General features: G+C 43.9%; 1 protein-coding gene across 1 annotated transcript in view; it reads left to right on the forward strand.

Annotated features, from left to right (window-relative positions):
- Positions 1-8,822: 8,822 nt before the first annotated feature.
- Positions 8,823-20,135, forward strand: part of CLIC5 (chloride intracellular channel 5) — a 171,735-nt gene continuing 160,422 nt past the window's right edge. Inside the window, exon 1 of the mRNA XM_010863081.1 lies at positions 8,823-9,593. Coding sequence (XP_010861383.1) covers positions 8,976-9,593 — 618 coding nt within the window. The 5' untranslated portion in view covers positions 8,823-8,975. The remainder of the gene's footprint in view (positions 9,594-20,135) is intronic.

The following is a 20,135-nucleotide window of genomic DNA, read 5'->3' on the forward strand; positions in this document are numbered from 1 at the left end:
TCTTTTTTGTACAGTTCTTCTGTGTATTCTTGCCACCTCTTCTTAATATCTTCTGCTTCTGTTAGGTCCATACCATTTCTGTGCTTTATCGAGCCCATCTTTGCATGAAATGTTCCTTTGGTATCTCTGATTTTCTTGAAGAGATCTCTAGTCTTTTCCATTCTGTTGTTTTCCTCTATTTCTTTGCATTGATCACTGAAGAAGGCTTTCTTATCTCTTCTTGCTATTCTTTGGAACTCTGCATTCAGATGTTTATATCTTTCCTTTTCTCCTTTGCTTTTCACTTCTCTTCTTTTCACAGCTACTTGTAAGGCCTCCCCAGACAGCCATTTTGCTTTTTTGCATTTCTTTTCCATTGGGATAGTCTTGATCCCTGTCTCCTGTACAATGTCATGAACCTCATTCCATAGCTCATCAGGCACTCTATCTATCAGATATAGGCCCTTAAATCTATTTCTCACTTCCACTGTATAATCATAAGGGATTTGATTTAGGTCATACCTGAATGGTCTAGTGGTTTTCCCTACTTTCTTCAATTTAAGTCTGAATTTGGCAATAAAGAGTTCATGGTCTGAGCCACAGTCAGCTCCTGGTCTTGTTTTTGCTGACTGTATAGAGCTTCTCCATCTTTGGCTCCAAAGAATATAATCAATCTGATTTCGGTGTTGACCATCTGGTGATGTCCATGTATGAGTCTTCTCTTGTGTTGTTGGAAGAGGGTGTTTGCTATGACCAGTGCATTTTCTTGGAAAACCTCTATTAGTCTTTGCCCTGCTTCATTCTGTATTCCAAGGCCAAATTTGCCTGTTACTCCAGGTGTTTCTTGACTTCCTACTTTTGCATTCCAGTTGGTTTTTTTTTTCCAGCCCACAATTCCGTAGTTTCGTTTTTCTGCTTCCCAGGTCTGCCCAATCCTCACCCAAATGTAAATTAAAACCAAAAGGGAATCTAAACATGTAGATAAATTGAGTACATTATCTGTGGATAGATATATTTAAAGGAAATCATAGGCCGTCTTGAGACCCCTTGGATTCAGTGAGCTCCGCGCTGCTGTGAATATCACCTGGTGTTGCTACAGAGTCATCATGTGACAACCTGGAAAGTGCACAGAGGCAGGAACGATGAAGGAGCTTCCCGTTCTATTGTCTGGTTAGTTGGGCCCATCACTTATTTAAACAAAACCCTTTGCCTTTTAAAAAGTCATTTGGCTTGACAAAGAAAAAATGTCTTTGAATCTTCTACATTGACAAATTATATCAACTAATATTTGAATTGACTGAAAAATAATGCTCTTCTATACATGCACTTAAATTCCTTGTATATATTCTGTATAATGTCAATATTTTTAAAGCAGAATACAAAGATAACCATAATTCCAATTAACAACATATGGGTGGAAAAGGAGTAAGAGAAAATTAACATAATTACCTTTGGATAGTGGAATTACAGGTGATTCTTAATACCTTTTTTATAATAAGCATGAACTACACTTATAATGGAAAGAAATCACCTTAATACAAAAGCACAGCCATCTTTGATGCCACAGCAGGAAACTAAGAAGCTCAAAATGACAGCTGTGTACTTATTTCCAGGTAAGTGTGTTTCTTGTGGAATAACCTGAAGGCAGTGGCCTTGGGCGATACAGTTTGGGAAATGTAAAATTGAAGCATGAAAGGATGGTTTACTCAGGCTTTCATCCCCAACCCAGTGGAATCATTCCCCATGTTTCATCTTCAAAGCCCACAGCTCTCTCTTCATCTTCTCTGGATGGTGCAGAGTTACAGTTTGCATTATAATTGTTACAAAGTCTGCCCTGTGTTTGCTATACAGAACCCAAGGATGTGAGGGCACTTGTACTCTGTTTTACATAAGAGATTGAGCATCCATGGATTGGCATATCCCTGGGGCGTCCTGGAAACAGTACCCCTCAGATTCTGAGTGTAGAGTATCTAGAGAAGTACCCAACGTACAGAGTGATGACTCAGAACGTGACTGAGGTAGATTACTTTTCGTTTTATAATACCCAGCCAAACTTCCCGGATGTCTTTGGAGGAAAAAAAAAACACCCAAATATTAAAACCCCGGAACCCTTCACACCACAAAGTAAAATCCCCAAAGATGGAGAAATGTCGTGGAAGAAGGTGAGTGAGAGCTCAGTGCAGTCAAGTTGTCTGTGGTGGAAAGAATGCACATTCCCTTCAGGCTGAAGAATGCAAAGCAGCCCAGTAATGCTCCACTAAATGCTGAGTAAACTTGGTGTTTCCTCCAGTCCCTTCAATACGGAGGCAGTGTGCCTGTACCCTTGTCTGCCAAAGCCCAGCGAAGGGCATTGCCATCTCTCCTCGCCTCTCTCTGAAGCTGGCTCTCTGGGCAGTTCTTCGGGCAGCTGCAAGTTCATCTGCTTCCAGTTGCTCTTCTTTTGTACCAAAGATTCTAGAGAAGTGATAGAAGGTTCTAGAGAAGTGACAGCTACTAAGGGGTCAGGCTTCGGTCATGTTGGAGATAGCAGAGGAAGGAAGTGGAGGGAGAAAACAAGACTCAGTCTGAATAAAGAGGAAGGGCAGGGGGAGGACCCGGGGATGTCACTGAGGGTGGGGCTCTGGGGTTCAGGGCGCATTCCCAGCCTGTGTGAGTCAACATGGCCGGGGCAGGGTGAGGATGAAGCAGGAGTGCCCTGCCTGAGGGCTTGAGGGTGTGTGGTTCTTTCTATTTAAAAAATGATGTCATTTCTCCGTGTTCAATTTCTTTATCAAATTTATTTAAACAACCTTATTGTCCCTTCCATTCAAGTTAAATTCAAGTTTGAGCAAAGAGCATTCCATCTCTCATCTTCCTAATATTGAATATTATCCTTCTTCCTATTTTCTTTGTCATTTCCTCTAAGTAATAAAATGTCATAAATGACTTTTACTCAGGCTTCTAGGACCTTTAGGTCTTCTCCCAGATTGTGTGATCTAAAGTAGCGCTGAAGTAGACCAACTAATGTAATGACAAGTCAAGACACGGAAGATTTCACAATTTGAGAAGGAAGAAAGTTTGGTGAAATTTTAAGAGATACCTATGGCGGGCTATGGTGGCAGAGTCAGAATCGTGAGGAATGAAATTCAGAATATTGAAACAACTAGATGAAGGTTACAAAAATAAAGCTATCCAGCGACCGGTGGGAATGGTGTTAGACGGAACTTCAAGGAGGCGAGAGTGCCAGGGGAGTGGGGCACGTTCGCAGTTAGCACAACCATCCCAAGTTCTCAGATGCCTTCTACCCACTCCTGGTGCCCATATTGAAATGTGGTGGTTATATTGTGAAGCGTCAGTAGACCACATTGCCCTAATAAGCAACACCAGCTACGGGGAAGTGGTTTTCTCTGAGCACAGGTCTCTGTCTTAAAGCCAGGTGGAGTGTAAATCATTGTGGAATTGAATGACTTTCTGTGTTATGTGTCTGCTCATCCTCCATATCATCCTGTGAGCATAAAACTCAGATTTCTGATCTTGGCATTCAAGGTTATCCACAATCAACCCCAGTATTGCCAACTTCTCTTATTTTGCCCCCCCAGAATCCACGTACTCCAGCCAGTCTGGTTTATCTCCACCACTGTGAATTCTTGATTCAGCATCACATTTCAAACTTTAATCACCCTTCTCCATTTCATTGTCTGGGCCTCTTCTCCCATCTAAGATACTCACTTTCCCTTTTCCATGCACTCAACCCGGGGGACCTTGCCCTCTTCTGAAATCCTGCAGCCTTGAGATCACTCCCACTTATCTCAAAACAAATTTCAGTAGATTAAAATCATAACAACAGTTTTGTCTGACTACAGTGAAATTAAGCTAAAAATCAATAGCAAAAATATAACTAGAAAATCTTCAACTGTTCTAAAATAGATCAATACATTTATAAGTAACTCATGGATAAAGGAAAACAATCTAAACAGAAGATGAGGAGTATTTTGAACAGGATGATAAGGAAACTAAATCAAATCAAAACTTGTGAGATGTAGATAAAGCTGTCCTTAGAGGAAATTTTTTTAAATGCATATATTAGAAAAGAAGAAAAGTTAAGTGCCAATGGTATGTGTCCATCACAATTATCTTGGAGTATAAAACAAACAGCAACAAAAAAGTAAATCCAAAAAGGGGATAAGAAAGGAAATAATAAAGATAGGAGCAGAAATGAATGAAATTACAAAGAAATAAACAATAGAGACTATTAATAAAGTCAAACATTTTTTAGAAAGAAATAGACTTGAAAAATTCCTAATAAGACTGATCAGGATAAGAAAAGGCACAAATCACTGATTTGGGTTTTTAAATTAAGGGTATTGTCTCAGATCCTAGAGACGTCATATAAGCATAATGTGAGGATATTACCTTAACTGATTCTCTGTGTAGACTTTGCTACTGTGAAGAGATCGTGCTTATTATCTTGAGCAAATATTCAGGTCGATGGGGTAGTTATGCCTTGAGGGGTAAATTAATAAATTGGCCTTTATGTTGATAAACTGATATTTGTTTTGTTTTTTAGTTTGGTTAAGGTGACTCAGTTCTACAATGTTTGAAAAGACCTGTGTAAACTTACAAATTGAGTCTTTGTACATGCAATGCGGAAGACTAGACACTGGCCCCACAGTTATCTAAGACAATGGGCAGGGTTGCTGTAGTCCCAGTTGGATACTTTCTGTGGAATAGCTAATTTGTAAATTTCCTCAGTTGTGTGTGCACATCCAATCGTGTCTTATGCATATTTATATCCTATATCTAGTGGAATGAGTAGCATTTTGCCCAGTGGAGGCACCATATGTGTAAAAGCATAGGGGCAGGAAATAGGATAGTGTATTCAGGGAGGAGCAACGTTTCTGCTGCAGAGTAGGACATTCAGGGGAGTGCTGAGGGAGATGCTGCCTGGACAGACAGACTTGGTTCCATTTGTGAAAAATATTGGAACGGACATCTTCCTGAACATGTTTTCATTGAAGATTTCCAAACATGGGTGTGATATAAGCAAACTTGTATTTCAGAAAGCACACAGGTTCTTTCTTAGAACTTCTCGAGAAAATGAAAGTATGTCTTGTTTCCTTCCCTAGGTTATATGTCACAGTCATAGGGGCCCTCAGAATACTTTCTAATTGATTAATTGACTGAGGGACTCTTTCTTGTACAAGCAAACAAGCCAACTTGTTTTATACAAAGTGCTACGGGAGACCCTGCTTATTCCTGCAGGAGTTTATAATATAGTAACAGAATTGATGCTTTTGAACTGTGGTGTTGGAGAAGAAAGACTCTTGAGAGTCCCTTGGACTGCAAGGAGATCCAACCAGTCCATCCTAAAGGAGATCAGTCCTGGGTGTTCATTGGAAGGACTGATACTGAAGCTGAAACTCTAATACTTTGGCCACCTCATGCAAAGAACTGACTCATTGGAAAAGACCCTGATGTTGGGAGGGATTGGGGGCAGGAGAAGAAGGGGATGACAGAGGATGAGATGGCTAGATGGCATCACCGACTCTATGGACATGAGTTTGGATGAACTCCGGGAGTTGGTGATGGACAGGGAGGCCTGGCGTGCTGCGATTCATGGGGTCGCAAAGAGTCAGACACAACTGAGCGACTGAACTGAACTGAACTGAATGAGATAACACAGGAAGAAAATGGGCCAGGAGTAAAATGGCTTGAACTCCAGATTCCTCTTCTCCATTTCAGTTATTTATAAAACAAATATTTAATAAACATCTATCATGTGTCAGATATCTGTTAGACTTTAGGTATGCACTGATGAGAGAAATAGTCATGGGCTTTGTGTGTCCAGTAGAGGATAAAGATATCAAACAATCACAAAAATAGATGGAACAAATAATGTATAGAATAATATGTGCCAGGCACTGTTCTAGGTGCTTGAAACCATAATGAAAAAGCAGAAGCAGATCTGTGCCCACACAGGACTTATACTCCAGTGGTAGAAGAGAGAAAAACAAACGCAAGACATACAGTAAATAGGTAATGCATTTATCTTATTAGAAGGTGATATGTATTATGGAAAAAAGAAATAGAAAGTCCGGTGAAGGCTTTTAGTAATGGGGAGAGGGCAGAGATAGGAGCTGGGATGGGTCATCATTTTACACAAGACGGTGAAGTGGCCTCATTGAGAAAGGGATGTGTGAGCAGGAACTTAGAAGAGTTTGGAGAGTTGATTATGCAGATATCCAAGGGGAATGTATTCCAGGCAGAGGGAACAGCCAGTGTAAAGATCCAGAGTGTTCCAGGCACAGCAATGAGGTCACATCCTCTGCAGCAGGGTAAGCCAGGGGGAGAAGAGTGGGCATAGGAAAGCTGGTGTAGATTTTCTAGGGCTTCGTGGGTCACTATAGGGATTCCCAGGTGACTTAGTGGTAAAGAACCCACCTGCCAATGCAGGAGGCACAGGAGACTTAGGTTTGATCCCTGGGCCTGGAAGATCTCCTGGAGGGGGAAATGGCAACCCCTTCCAGTATTCTTGCCTGGAGAATCTCATGGACAGAGGAGTCTGGCGGGCTACAGTCCATGGAGTCACAGAGAGCGAAACATGACTGAGCACGCATGAACACATGTGGGTCACAGCAAGGACTTTGAGGAGCCATTAAATGAGTTTGAGCAGAGAGAGAGATGATCCGATTTATGCTTTAACAGGATGACCAGTTCCATATTGCAACCTATAACAAATCATGATAGATAGGTCCTGAGATGGGCTGACAAGGGGGCTGAATGTATAAAATACCTGTGTGATATTGGGCCCTAAGTTTAACCGGCCTCCTTGGACACACTGAGTCATCTTGCTAAGGACCTGGTAGCATGTGAAGCACATAAGCTCAGGTTGTAGGATACTGTTATTTGGAAATGATGCAGGATGGCACATAATCTAGAAGGTTCTAGCAGTGTAAGCACATAATTCTCAAAAGAAGCAATACTACATCCAGAAGAGTGAAAACTAGTTCTTCAGTGAAAAAAAAAATCTTACTTTTTTTTTTTGGATGTACAAAGCACAAATGTATATACAGTATGTAAACAGATATGTCGGAGAAGGCAATGGCACCCCACTCCAGTACTCCTGCCTGGAAAATCCCGTGGATGGAAGAACCCAGAAGGCTGCAGTCCATGGGGTCACTGAGGGTCAGACATGACTAAGCAACTTCACTTTCACTTTTCACTTTCATGCATTGGAGAAGGAAATGGCAACCCACTCCAGTGTTCTTGCCTGGAGAATCCCAGGGGTGGGGGAGCCTGGTGGGCTGCCGTCTATGGGGTCACACAGAGTTGGACATGACTGAAGCGACTTAGCAACAGATATGTAGTATATCAGCAGTATTTTAATTACATGGGAGAAATATCTTAAAAGAATCTTTTAGGTACGGGGTGGGTCGGGAGGTTGTATGATCTGGAAAAAAGGTTGGAAAACACTGACTTAGGAAGGGAGTGAGTGGCAGGAAGATCACTGAGCTGGAGGTTAAGAAATCACAGTTGAAATCAGCTTAGTATTAACTCACTGTGAGAACCTGGACCACTTGCTTCCCCTTTCTAGGTTCCAGGCTGCCTTCAAATGTAAAATCATTTAGAATGAATGACCGTTGAGGTTTTCTCCAGTGCTAAGATTGTGAGAAGGATTTGAACTGGGACTCCACTGAGTTGTAAACACCTGACTATGGGAACTATGGTAATCAGTTGGGTATTCGGACCTAAACACACTTCGCTTTTCAATAAAATAAAGGGGTAGCATTGATAGACTTTAAAGTCTGTCTCTGGCATCTTTCCTTTGATCTATTTTTATCCACAAAGCTAGATTTCTAGAAATTCTGCTCTAGTTCACTCCAGAAGATTCTTGAAGGCAGCACTGGAGGCAAGGGTACAATGAAGTTTTGTCAATAAGATGCTCATCAGGTGCTTTGAAACCTGTCAACCAGGCAGGTTACTTATCAATTTTCACATGATTTCTGGACATTAAAAGTCCCTTTACAATCCACCTGGGTTATTATTTGAAAGAGAACGATGTACATGGTGTGCTGAAGGGAAGCAGGAATTAGCAGACTAGAGTACCAGGTTAAAAAATAAAGAGCCTGTGTGTTCGTGGCATCTGTAGATGACATCAACTAGGCAGCTTGTGCATGCAGTACTTTGCTTTAGAAGTCCTTTGAGGAGAGAGAGTGTATCTTCTGACTCAAGCGTTTAGTGCTCAACTAGTATCCTGTACCTAAAAGGGTTGTTGTGAAGGTGTGTTGACTGTGATGATCACATGCAAGTTGAAGAGAAAAAAATAAAACCCACGCCATAAATCTTTGAGTGCCTTAGCTTGGGTGATCTGTACTGATGTGACCATTGAACAGAGCACTTATCTTCTTTTCCTTCTGCCATTGAATCACCTCATGGTGTTTCCAGATAAGAAACATAAATGGCATGCATTACCTAACTGGAACATGTACGGCTCATTTATCACAGGGCATCAATGCTCAAACAGTTGTTTTGAGCAACAAATTCAGCTCTTCACGGATGAGTTATGATTGCACAGAATTGTTTTCCACCGAACAGCAGGGACTTCTTGAATGTTGTCAGCATTTGGAGGTAGTTGGAAGAAGGAGCCCTATTTAATGACAAATGGCTAACTATTCAGAATTTCAATGTGTACTGGGAAGATAATTCAACCTCTAGTTGATCCAAAGAATCTTGGAGCTGCTGGCAATGACAAAACCACAGTCTGCTTGAAAATACCCTCAGGCATGAAGGAGTTAACTGACTGTGTAAGCTTTATCTTATGTCCAATGGACTTGTGGTTTGCCGACTAAAGTCTCCGGTAAATGATTGTTAGAGACCTGTCACTGATAGCTGTGGCTGGTTGCTGTGTTTCAAAAGCCTGTTGATTCCTCTGCAAGGCGGTGCAGCATCCTCTAGCCCTTTCCTCATCTCAGACCTACTCGGGTCTGCTTGCGAAAGGATCTATCAGATCAATAAACATGAATGACGAAAACTACAGCACCACCATCTACAACAGAGTCCAAACAGAGAGGGTGTATGAGGATTCAGACCCAGCAGAAAACGGAGGTCCCCTTTACGATGAAGTCCATGAAGATGTGAGGAGGGAAGACAACTTATATGTCAATGAGCTGGAAAACCAAGAATATGACTCTGTGGCCGTGTACCCTGTTGGGCGTCAGGGGAGAACCTCGGCCTCTTTACAGCCAGAAACAGGAGAATACGTCCTGCCTGATGAACCATATTCTAAGGCTCAGGACCCCCACCCAGGGGAACCCACAGAGGACGAGGACATCTCCTTGGAAGAATTGCTCTCACCAACCAAGGACCAGGAGTCTGACTCAGAGGAGCCCCAGGTGTCTGACCCAGAGGAGCCCCAGGGGTCTGACCCAGAGGAGCCCCAGGGGCCTGACCCAGAGGAGCCCCAGGAGAATGGAAGCGAGATGGAGGCAGACCTGCCTTCTCCTTCGAGCTTCACCATCCAGAATAGCAGAGCCTTCTCCACCCGCGAGATCTCCCCTACCAGCTATTCTGCTGACGATGTTTCAGAAGGAAACGAGTCGGCTTCCGCAAGCCCCGAGATTAACCTCTTTGTGAAGGTAAGGAATGCCCTGAGACAGGCACAGCTGCACATGCAGATGGCCTGACCGGTGCTTTATTTTGCTCTGAGAGACCAGGGAAAGATGCATGGTGTCATGGTCCTTGGATGTCAGTGTCTATTCAAGAGTAGGGCTGATGAAATGAGTCATTCCACGGTTTACCCAGAACAGCTCAAAATTACAAGAATTGGAAAGTCCATTTAAAGTGTGTGTCTTTACACTTCTCTGTATCACGGGCAAAGCATTTTTTCAGAGATGCCTTTTGAGGGTACTTCCCTGGTGGTCCAAGGGTTGGGACCCCACCCTTCCGCTGCAGGGGACATGGATTTGATCCCAGGTTGGGGAACTACTACCCTACATGCCGTGGGACTTGGCCAAAAAATAAATTAAAATGTTAAAAATGGATGCCAGAAAACATCCATGATGAGCAAAAAATCAAACCTGAAAAAAAAAGTTCGCTTATGAGTGAACAGAAATTGTTGCTCAAATCCTTTCCTTTGTGTCAAGTACCATTTTCCTGTCTGGTTAAATTTCCTTCATCAACGTGATTTTGTAAAACAAAACTACAGTTTGTGAAAGTCAAGACTACAGTCAGGCACCAGTGTTTCCTCCTGAGTGTTTCTAAGTTCACAGATGCTGCTGCTGCTAAGTCGCTTCAGTCGTGTCCGACTCTGTGCGACCCCATAGATGGCAGCCCACCAGGCTCCCCCGTCCCTGGGATTCTCCAGGCAAGAACACTGGAGTGGGTTGCCATTTCCTTCTCCAGTTCACAGATAGTACTTCATATACATGGTCAATAAATGTTACCTCTGTTACTCAGTTTGCCCTTTTGACACCAATATAACTAAAATATCTGATGAGATAAAACGATTTCACTAGTAGTAAGACACTTAGTGTCAGTGTTAATGTTTAACCCTTGGGATATTTAAACAAAGAACTTTGATGATCTTTGTGTTAGACTGATAATCTAATAAAGATTGCAGTTATGAATATTATCAAGACATAAAAAGCATTTCAGGGCTAAACAGCTCATCTTTATGGATCAAGATGATTTTTCCCCCAACCTCCCCCCACCCAAATTCATACTGACACAGTTCTTTAATGTGAAGACAACATATTTGCAAATCCTGCTACTCCTGGCTAACAAAACTGATTACTCTATGAACCTATGAAAACCCCAGTTTACACTCATTTCTCCCCTTTCTGGTTTCGAATTAACTCCTCTAATGAAATGCATTAATTATATGTATTGCTAATTTAATGTATAATTATTTCCTACTCTGTATTTTTTCCTAGTTGTTTTTGGTGTATAAATTGTGTCTCTTTTATTCGGCCACACAGGTCCTTTTTCAAAAGCACCAAGCAGAGTGTTCGATTTGTATTTAAGTACCTGGCAAACCTTGCCTGGGATTGTGTTGAGCATTTGGGAGGGAGATGGGTCTGTAGACAGAGCCCTTTCTGTCAAGAAATAACAATGGGATACTTGAGACAGACTTGGCAAGTTGTGAATTTTTATGAAATAGAGGAGGTGAGCAAGTAAAGTGCTGTGGGTATCCTGGGAGCACCCGAGGGTGCACGAAAGAGTCAAGAGAGGCTCTACGGAGGAGGCAAAGTTCAAACAGGGGCATTCAAGTCGCCTTCCACCCTTTATATCCACTTACCATTTTGTTAGTTTCAAAAAAGAAAAACGCAACCTTTCAAAAGTGAGGACTGGGTTTATTTTCCTCAAGACTGAGGCATCCATGTAACTCCCTGCAACCATCAGCATCCTGAACCATTGTTGTCCTGATCATTGAAGATGAACTACCATTGTCGTGATCACCATCATTCCAGGCACATCAGACCATTATTTGTATATTTGGCAAAGTGTTGATTTCATCAGAAATTAGCCTGCCACCGTGGTTGAACCAAACAGAAGAAGGAGGAAATAGAAATATTGGCATCTCCAACTGGTGCCAGCCACAGGAAAAACTATTTGATAGTAACAAATGGTTTCTAAGTTCTTAAGATCCGTAGTTCCCTAAAGCAAATATTGGATCTAATTAACTCTAAGTTTGCTAAGAGGTCATACAATACAAAATCAACCTCAGCTCCTATGTGTGAACTCCTTTTAAGAGATGATACTCAGCATCATTCAGTGAGAAGGACTGGCTTAATCTCAGCTTCTCAACCCCCACCCCAGCCCACTGCAGTTCTTTATTCCTTGGAAAGTGGAAATGCATAACATGAGGACAAGGGACTGGTCCTGCCCAGGAATGGAGGGCATGAGGGTGACCAGCTCAAGCTCCATGCTCCTCCCAGCTCCAAGGAGTGGGTGCTGGAACCCCTGCATTGGCTGGGGATCACCATTTTCCTAGTGGGCTTGTTGCTGGGGTTCTGGGGTTGATCTCCTCCTGGGCTGCTTTGGGCTGGACCATTTGGGCTGCTGATGTTCCGTTAATGTTCCAGCTACTGTGAACCCAAAAGGCTTTTCCCCCTCTTTTGACTCCCTGTGTGAATTCTTCTCGGACTTCCCAGGTGGCTCGGTGGTAAAGAATACACCTGCTGATGCCGGAGACGTGGGTTCCATCCCTGTGTCAGAAAGACACCTTGGAGAAGGAAACAGCAACCCACTCCAGTGTTCTTGCCTAGGAAATCCCATGGACAAAGTCTAAGCCTGGTGGGCTACAGTCCATGGGGTCGCAAAGAGTCGCTTAGCAACTGAACAGCTTGGGCTGCAGCTGTACCAGCACTCATTTGTGTGTGTTTCCACCTGTCTGGACACATCAGAGAAAATGGAATGCAAGTTAATAACTGTGTATTCAACCAGCCTCGTATTGAGGCTCAGCCACTTCCGGGTGTTGATCAATTAATTAAAATACGTCATTTATTTATTCATTCAACAGACAGTTATTGGGCCGGGTTCTGGGTGTACAACAGGGAAGAAAACAAAGTCCAGGCTCCCCTGCGCTTTGCTTCGTAGCAGGAGAGACAACAGATGGACACATAGAGAAGTAAATGTAAAACATGCCCAGTGGTGCCAGTGCTGTAGAGAAACACAAAACAGAATACCGGGTGTGTTAACTTCCTGCGGCTGCCCTAACAAACGGCTGGAAACACAGTGGCTCCAAACCACATGGGTTTATTCTCCAGCATTCTGGAGATCAGAATTGGGAGTGAGTCTTGTGGGGCTGAAACAAGGAGTCATCAGAGCTGTGTTCCTTTTGGAGATTCCAGGGAGAGTTTGTTCCCATCGACCTCCCCACCACCCAACCTCCTTCCCCCTCTACCCGCCACCCACCCTTGCTCCTAGAGAGGGCTTCCCTGGTGGCTCAGTGGTAAAGAATCTTCCTGCAATGCAGAGATGGAGAAGATGTGGGTTTGACCCATGGGTCCGGAAGATCCCTTGGAGGAGGAAATGGCAACCCACCCCAGTATTCTTGCCTGGAAAATCCCAAGGACAGAAGAGCCAGGTAGACTACAATCCACGGGGTCACAAAGAGTCCAACAGGACTGAGGATCTGAGCACAGCACAGTACTCTTCCAGGGGCAGTGTTCATTTTTCACTCGTGGCCCATGTCACATCTCCGGCCACGCTGTGCAGCATGCAGATTCTTAGTTCCCTGACCACAGATGGAACCTGCGCCCCTTGCAATGGAAGCATGGAGTCCCCAGCTTCCCCTTGCCTTCTAATCTGACTCCTCTGGCACCTCTTATAAGGAAAATTGTTAGTTTGGGCCCGCAGGATAATCCAGGAAAATCTCCTCATATGAAGATCCTTTAATTAATCACTTTTGCTAAGTCCCTTTTGTTATAGAAGTTTCTGGGAATTAGAACATGGGCGTGTTTGGGAGCTGTTGTTCAGCTTCCCACAGTGGGACCATGAATGATGCTGAGTAGGGGAGGGAGGAGGCGGTGTGGCCGGGGTTGGGTGAGCGAAGGAGGAAAAGAGAGGTGGGGTGGGCACAGGTCACCTCCAGGCCTGATGAGCCATAGAAAGAACTTTCACTTTTACTCTGAGTGATAAGTGCAGGGGACGGGGTGGGGAAGGGGGTTGTCATCAAAAGGTTCTGCAAGGAACATTCTGACTGCCTCTTGAATGATAGACTAGAGCAGAGAGAGGAGGGATTCCCTGGTGGCTCAGAGGTTAAAGCGTCTGCCTACAATGCGGGAGACCTGGGTTCTATCCCTGGGTCACGAAGAGCAGAGAAAGAGTAGAGGCAGGGAGGACAGGCTGGAGGCAGTTGGAAATCTAGACAAGGAAAGATGGTGGATTGGACAATGCTCACAGCAGGGCAGGGCTGAGATGGTTGGGAAGAGAGAGCCCAGAGGTTTTGCTGGCGGGTCTCACGTGCAGCATGAAAAAAGGAAGGCGCCAAGGCTGACCCTAGAGCCACTGGGTGAATGGGGATGCTATTTCCATTTCACCTGTGAACTCCTCCTCCAGGAACATGTGATCTAGAAAATGTGGATCATGCAGTATTCCATATATTCCTCCCTCACTTCCTCCCTCCTTCCCTTTCTTCCGATCTCCCTCCCGCCTTCCTTCCTATATTTACAACATACTGCATGCCAGACACTGGATATAAGAGATGAAAACAGCACATCCCGAGTGCAACTCTCTGTTCCCAGGGGAAGACAGAGAAATACAATTCTTTTTTTTTTCCTGGTCTGGACAACTCAGCATGTGGGACTTTAGTCCCTTGAACAGGGACAGAACTCCTGCCCCCTGCAGAGTAAGCCTGGAGTCTTAAAACAATGGACCATCAAGGAAGTCCAGAGAAATACAGTTCTTGAAAATAAGAGGAAAGAAATAATTTCTTCGTGGTCACTGACTGAGATCCAGTGAAAGAAAGGTCTCTAGTGAGAGCTGCAATCCATGTTATAGGCAATTAAGACAGACTGTCAGTTCAGAATTTGCTGATAGGATTATAAGAATTGTCTGCTGCTTTCTGATAAAATTAAAAGACCTCATAGACATTGTCTTAACTGTGTGTGTGTGTGTGTGTGTGTGTGTGTGAAAGAGAAAGAAATAGAGGGACAAGAGGGACAGACGGGGGGAGGGAGGAAAGAGATATAGATGGAGATAAGAGATAGACAGGAAGATGGAGAAGGAAAGAGAGAGAAAAAAAATTATGGTATTTAATGCAAAAGAAAAAAAAAGTATTCTGATTATGACAGTTGCAAAGAAAAAGGATACAAATGAACACCATTTGTCCTGCACACTATTGATGTCATTATCATGGAAGGCAGTATATATGTGTGTGTATGTACATATATATATGTTGTAGAGCAGGTTTTGAAGTCAGGTTGCATAATTTGAACCCTGGCTTAGCAAATTAATTTCTGTTAGGTTATCAGTTTTCTTTTTGGTAAAATCGATGTCATAACGTTATGTTCCTAATAGAGTAGTTATGAAGACTGAATAAGGGAATCCGTGTAAATCACTTAGAATACTATCTGACGTATAGTAAATACTCTATATTTTAGTTCAGTTCAGTTCAGTCACTCAGTTGTGTCCGACTCTTTGTGACCTCACGAACCACAGCACGCCCAGCCTCCCTGTCCATCACCAACTCCCGGAGTCCACCCAAACCCATGTCCACTGAGTCGGTGATGCCATCCAACCATCTCATCCTCTGTCGTCCCCTTCTTCTCCTGCCCTCAATCTTTTGCAGCATCAGGGTCTTTGGCTACCAGCTCTTCACATCAGGTGGTCAAAGTATTGGAGTTTCAGCTTCAACATCAGTCCTTCCAATGAACACCCAGGACTGATCTCCTTTAGAATGGACTGGTTGCCAGAGTTATTATCATTTATTGTGATGAATTTGAACCATCATAAAATAATAACTTTTATTTTAGGCACAAAGCCTTATAGTTAGTAGACATCATAAATACTCTGTTTGCTGATCTTAAGGTGACAGTCTAATATTGTGGAAAGAGTACTGGTCAGGAAATTCTAACACTTTTTGGTCAATGATTCACTATAAAGCATTCCTGGGCCCCAGTTTCCTCACCTCTGAAATGCAGGCCCTTCCAGCTCTTACAGTCTTTGACCAGGACATGTGGCTCCAGCTCTGTATCAGCATCACGTGTCTGGCACATGTGTTATCCTCTCAAGGAGACTGTTTGATAATGATTAGGATCTCCCGATTTGGGTGTGACTGGGAGGGCCAGCAAGAAATCAACATGCCTTTTCAGTCAGCTCACGCGAAGTCTGTTCCTTGGAAAGTGCGTCCTCAGGGTCTGTCTTTGACGAGGCTCTCTCAGGGTCCCCATGCAGGGTTGCACGTCCTGTGCACGGAGCAAAGTTGGGGAGCACCATTCACATAAAATGGTAATGGTGTCCTTCTGGAGTCAGGCAACATACAGGCCCTAGTAAATGTTTCTTAAACTGTAGCCTGGTATCCAGAATATTCAACCTAATCCACGGGCTGTTAGAATACTGTAATTAGGATAAAAAGTATTCGGCAGTATTTCTATTTGAGGTAACCTAGTTTTCTTCAATGTTATTTTATGTATTTCTATGTATTTCATCATGTGCACAGTGTATTCTTGTAGTAGCATACTATAATTATACTACTATAATTATAGTTACTATAATTTGTAAATGAATAAATGCACATACACTGTGGATAAATGGTTAAGTTCTGCATTGATAGATTCGCTCAGTTTTTACAATCTTTTGGACTCACAGGGTTTCCTGTCTTTTCTGTCACTGTCTGGGGTTTGAGACTCTTTCCTCGGCCAAGATCGGGGAGAATAGTTCCCCTCACCTCCCGGTTCCTTCCTGGCAGTTTTCATAAGCAACACATTGAGTCCATTTGCCTTGGAGGCAAACAAAAATTCCCCATCAGAGTCGAGGAATTTAGAAATCCCACTGAGGAAATGAGGGACATGCAGCTGGATTTGCTTACTGAGATGTGACTCAGGTGAGGTGCCATGGGGATGTGTCGGGCCATGGACTCCGCAGACACAAGGGCACAGCAGATACACACGTGTGTGCGAGGAGGTCTGTGAGGCTGGAGTGGAGGGAAGATGCCCATCGAGGCAGCACAGATGCTGAGGTTGAAGAACCAGGAGTACACTCTTTTCATTGTTTAATTGTATCTTTTATTCTCCTTCTGTCTTGTTGTTTGTTTGCCTCATTGGAGTGTAGTTGACTTACAATGCGTTAGTTTCAGGTATGCAGCCAAGTGATTCATATATATCTAGTTTTTTTCCAGATTCTTTTCCCTTATAAGCTACTACAACATATTAGCATGGTCTTACATGGCACATGGAGCAGCTTGGATTTTATCCTGAAGGCAACTGAAAGTAGCATGATATTGGAGGAGAATACCATGAGCAAAGCAATGTTCAGGGTGATGGATAAGCAAACTAAAAACCATTTCCACTTAACCGTGTAGGACAGGACCAAACAAACATCTACCAAGTTTCATTTCAAAGATTAGGTGAAACTTTTAAATGTAAATATATTGTGTACAATGACTGTCTTCTTTTTTAGTTATTTATTCATTCAGCTGAGAGTCTGGGTCTATCCAAATATTTATATCCTTGATTTCATCCAGTTGAATTTCTGAGAAAAGCGACCAAGCGTGTTGCTGATTTATGTATTATCTAAATGTGTATCTTGGTACTTTATGTTTTGTTAGGGGGAAGTATAACATGGATTCAGCACAAAGTTTTGATTGATGTTGTTTTAGTATAGTTTGAAATTTAAAAAAAAAATGTGTTTGTGAGATCTGTCTTAGCCTGGCTGAACTACTCGGAAGTTTTATATTTAGAACCCTGCAAGAGCCTTCCTGTTCACCACCCCTAGGGAGGGCCTGCTCTAATGTCAGTAATCAGGACCCATCAGATATGTCCTTTGAAACATCTGTGACAAAGTGCAAGTCTGAACCTGTTGCATGTACCCAGCTGTCCTTTTATGGAACTCTTGAAACATGAATATGGAACAAGGGGCAGGTTTGAATAAAGATGCCTATTCTTGTCACAACGTCTTCTTAATAAGAGTTCTGGGGACATGTGTTCTGGGGACATAAATCCTGGTCTTATTAAAAATCATCTTCTAGGTGGCCGTGGGAACTAGTTTCCTCTGTGAATCAATGGCATCAATCAAAGAGGGAACAGAATCCTAGTGCTATGACAGGAATCTTGAAAACCAGAGGAGCTAAATAACTTACCCAAGCCTGATGGCAAATGAAGAGCAAAGCCAGGGCTTTGACCTCTGTCCTCCCTCACCCTCATCCAGAGCATTTCCTTCTTACCGGCGTTCCTAGCCTGGGGTGCTAGATGTTTTGAATATGCTGGAGGAGGTTCTGTTGTTCAATTGCCGAGTCCTGTCCAACTGTCCGTGACCCCATGGACTGCAGCACACCAGGCTCTCCTGTCCCTAACCATCTCCCAGAGTTTGACCAAGTTTGTGCCCATTGAATTGGTGAGGTGGCCCAGTTGGTAAAGAATCTGCCTACAGTGCAGGAGACCTAGGTTTGGCCCCTAGGTTGGGAAGATCCCCTGGAGAAGGGAATGGCTCCCCACTCCAGTACTCTTGCCTGGAGAATTCTACTGGCAGAGGAGCCTGGCAGGCTACAGTCCATGGAGTCGCAAAGAGTTGGACATGACTGAGCAACTAACACAGGGGGTTCAGGAGCATTCTAAAACTCCATGCACATTTTTTTGTGAAAGGTGGTCTCAGGAGGGCCCCTTGATGTTGTCTGTCTCTGTGATGCATTCTGCTTCCCTGTCTGGGTCCTCACACCTTGTGTATCCATGTGGGAGGGGGAGAATGACTTTGAGTGGTCCAGCTGACTCTGTCCATTCTGTGGAGTTGGCTTCTTGCTCTAAGCCTTTTATAATAGCGTCTCAAGAAATCATGGGACGAAACACTTGCTAAAGAGTCGTAAAGGTGCATTACCTGGGTCATCATAGAGGGATCATGTTAGCTCTGAAAAGGAAGGGGATGTGATATTCTGAAATAAATACCCCCAAATTAGAACCCACCTGTTTTCCAAGAAAAATTTTGGACATTTTTTTCTCCAAAGGGACTGCAAAGTTAATGGCAGTCCCCGCATCCACACCTCATCCCGCCACCTTGTGAGCCGTGTCACCAATTGTATGAACTAAAACTTCTGAGTAACTGAGGTTTCTGCTTCTTTACCACCCAACAGTCCAGTCAATTTCACTGCCTAATTGTTCTCTCCTCTCCATCGTGGCCACCACTGGCCACGGTCATCTTGGCCACAGTTATTCAACTGGTCACTCTGCCTCCAGACCCATCTTCCTCCTAAGAAGCCCTGCACGGTCATCAGATTGGCATCTGACCACACCATTCCCTGCTTCTGCCTATGGAGTGGCTCCCCACTGCCCTCAGGACAAAGGCTGGCATGAGAGAATGTGTCAAAAGGTCTTCATGCCCCATCAGGCTTTTAGCCAAGACATCACTGACTACTCTCCACTCGCACTTTGCCTTGAAACATGTTGACTTGTTTTACCCTGCACCTGCGTGCTCGGTCACATCTGACTCTTTACAACCCCATGGACTGTAGCCCTCCAGGCTTTTCTGTCCATGAGATTATCTCGGCAAGAATACTGGTGTGGGTTGCTATTGCCTTCTCCAGGGGAATCTTCCCGACCCAGGGATCGAACCCAAGTCTCCTGCAGCTTCTGCATTGGCAAGTGCATTCTTTACCACTGAGCCACCTGGAAGCCCTGTGTCCCTGCCCACTTCATGCCATTTCATGACTCCGGGCCCTCACCCAAGCTTTTCTTGGCCCCTCGAGGCTGGATCTTACCTCCGTGTACCAGTCTGCTAACGCTGCCATAACAAAGTACCACAGACTGGTGGTACACAGATATATATTTTCTCACAATTCTGGAGGTCAGAATTCTCCAGGGCGCTGGAAGGCAAGAATCAAGGTGTGACAGGGGTGGTTTCTACGGAGGCCTCTCTCCTCGACTCGGAGATGCTGTCTTCCTCCTGCGTCTTCCTCTGTGTGTGTCTCTGTCCTACTTTTTTCTTCTTATAAGGACACAAGTCACATTGGATTAGGGGTCTGCCATAATGATCCCATTCAGTTCAGTTCAGTCGCTCACTTGTGTCCGATTCTTTGCGACCCCATGAATCGCAGCACGCCAGGCCTCCCTGTCCATCACCAACTCCCGGAGTTCACCCAGACTCGCGTCCATCGAGTCAGTGATGCCATCCAGCCATCTCATCCTCTGTCGTCCCCTTCTCCTTCTGCCCCCAATCCCTCCCAGATCAGAGTCTTTGCCAATGAGTCAACTCTTCGCATGAAGTGGCCAAAGTACTGGAATTTCAGCTTTAGCATCATTCCTTCCAAAGAAATCCCAGGGCTGATCTCCTTCAGAATGGACTGGTTGGATCTCCTTGCAGTCCAAGGGACTCTCAAGACTCTTCTCCAACACCACAGTTCAAAAGCATCAATTCTTTGGTACTCAGCCTTCTTCACAGTCCAACTCTCACATCCATACATGACCACAGGAAAAACCATAGCCTTGACTAGACGGACCTTTGTTGGCAAAGGTCTCTGCTTTTGAATA

This window comes from Bison bison, unplaced genomic scaffold, assembly GCF_000754665.1.
Source record: "Bison bison bison isolate TAMUID 2011002044 unplaced genomic scaffold, Bison_UMD1.0 scf7180017864487, whole genome shotgun sequence".
NCBI classification, from domain to species: domain Eukaryota; kingdom Metazoa; phylum Chordata; class Mammalia; order Artiodactyla; family Bovidae; genus Bison; species Bison bison.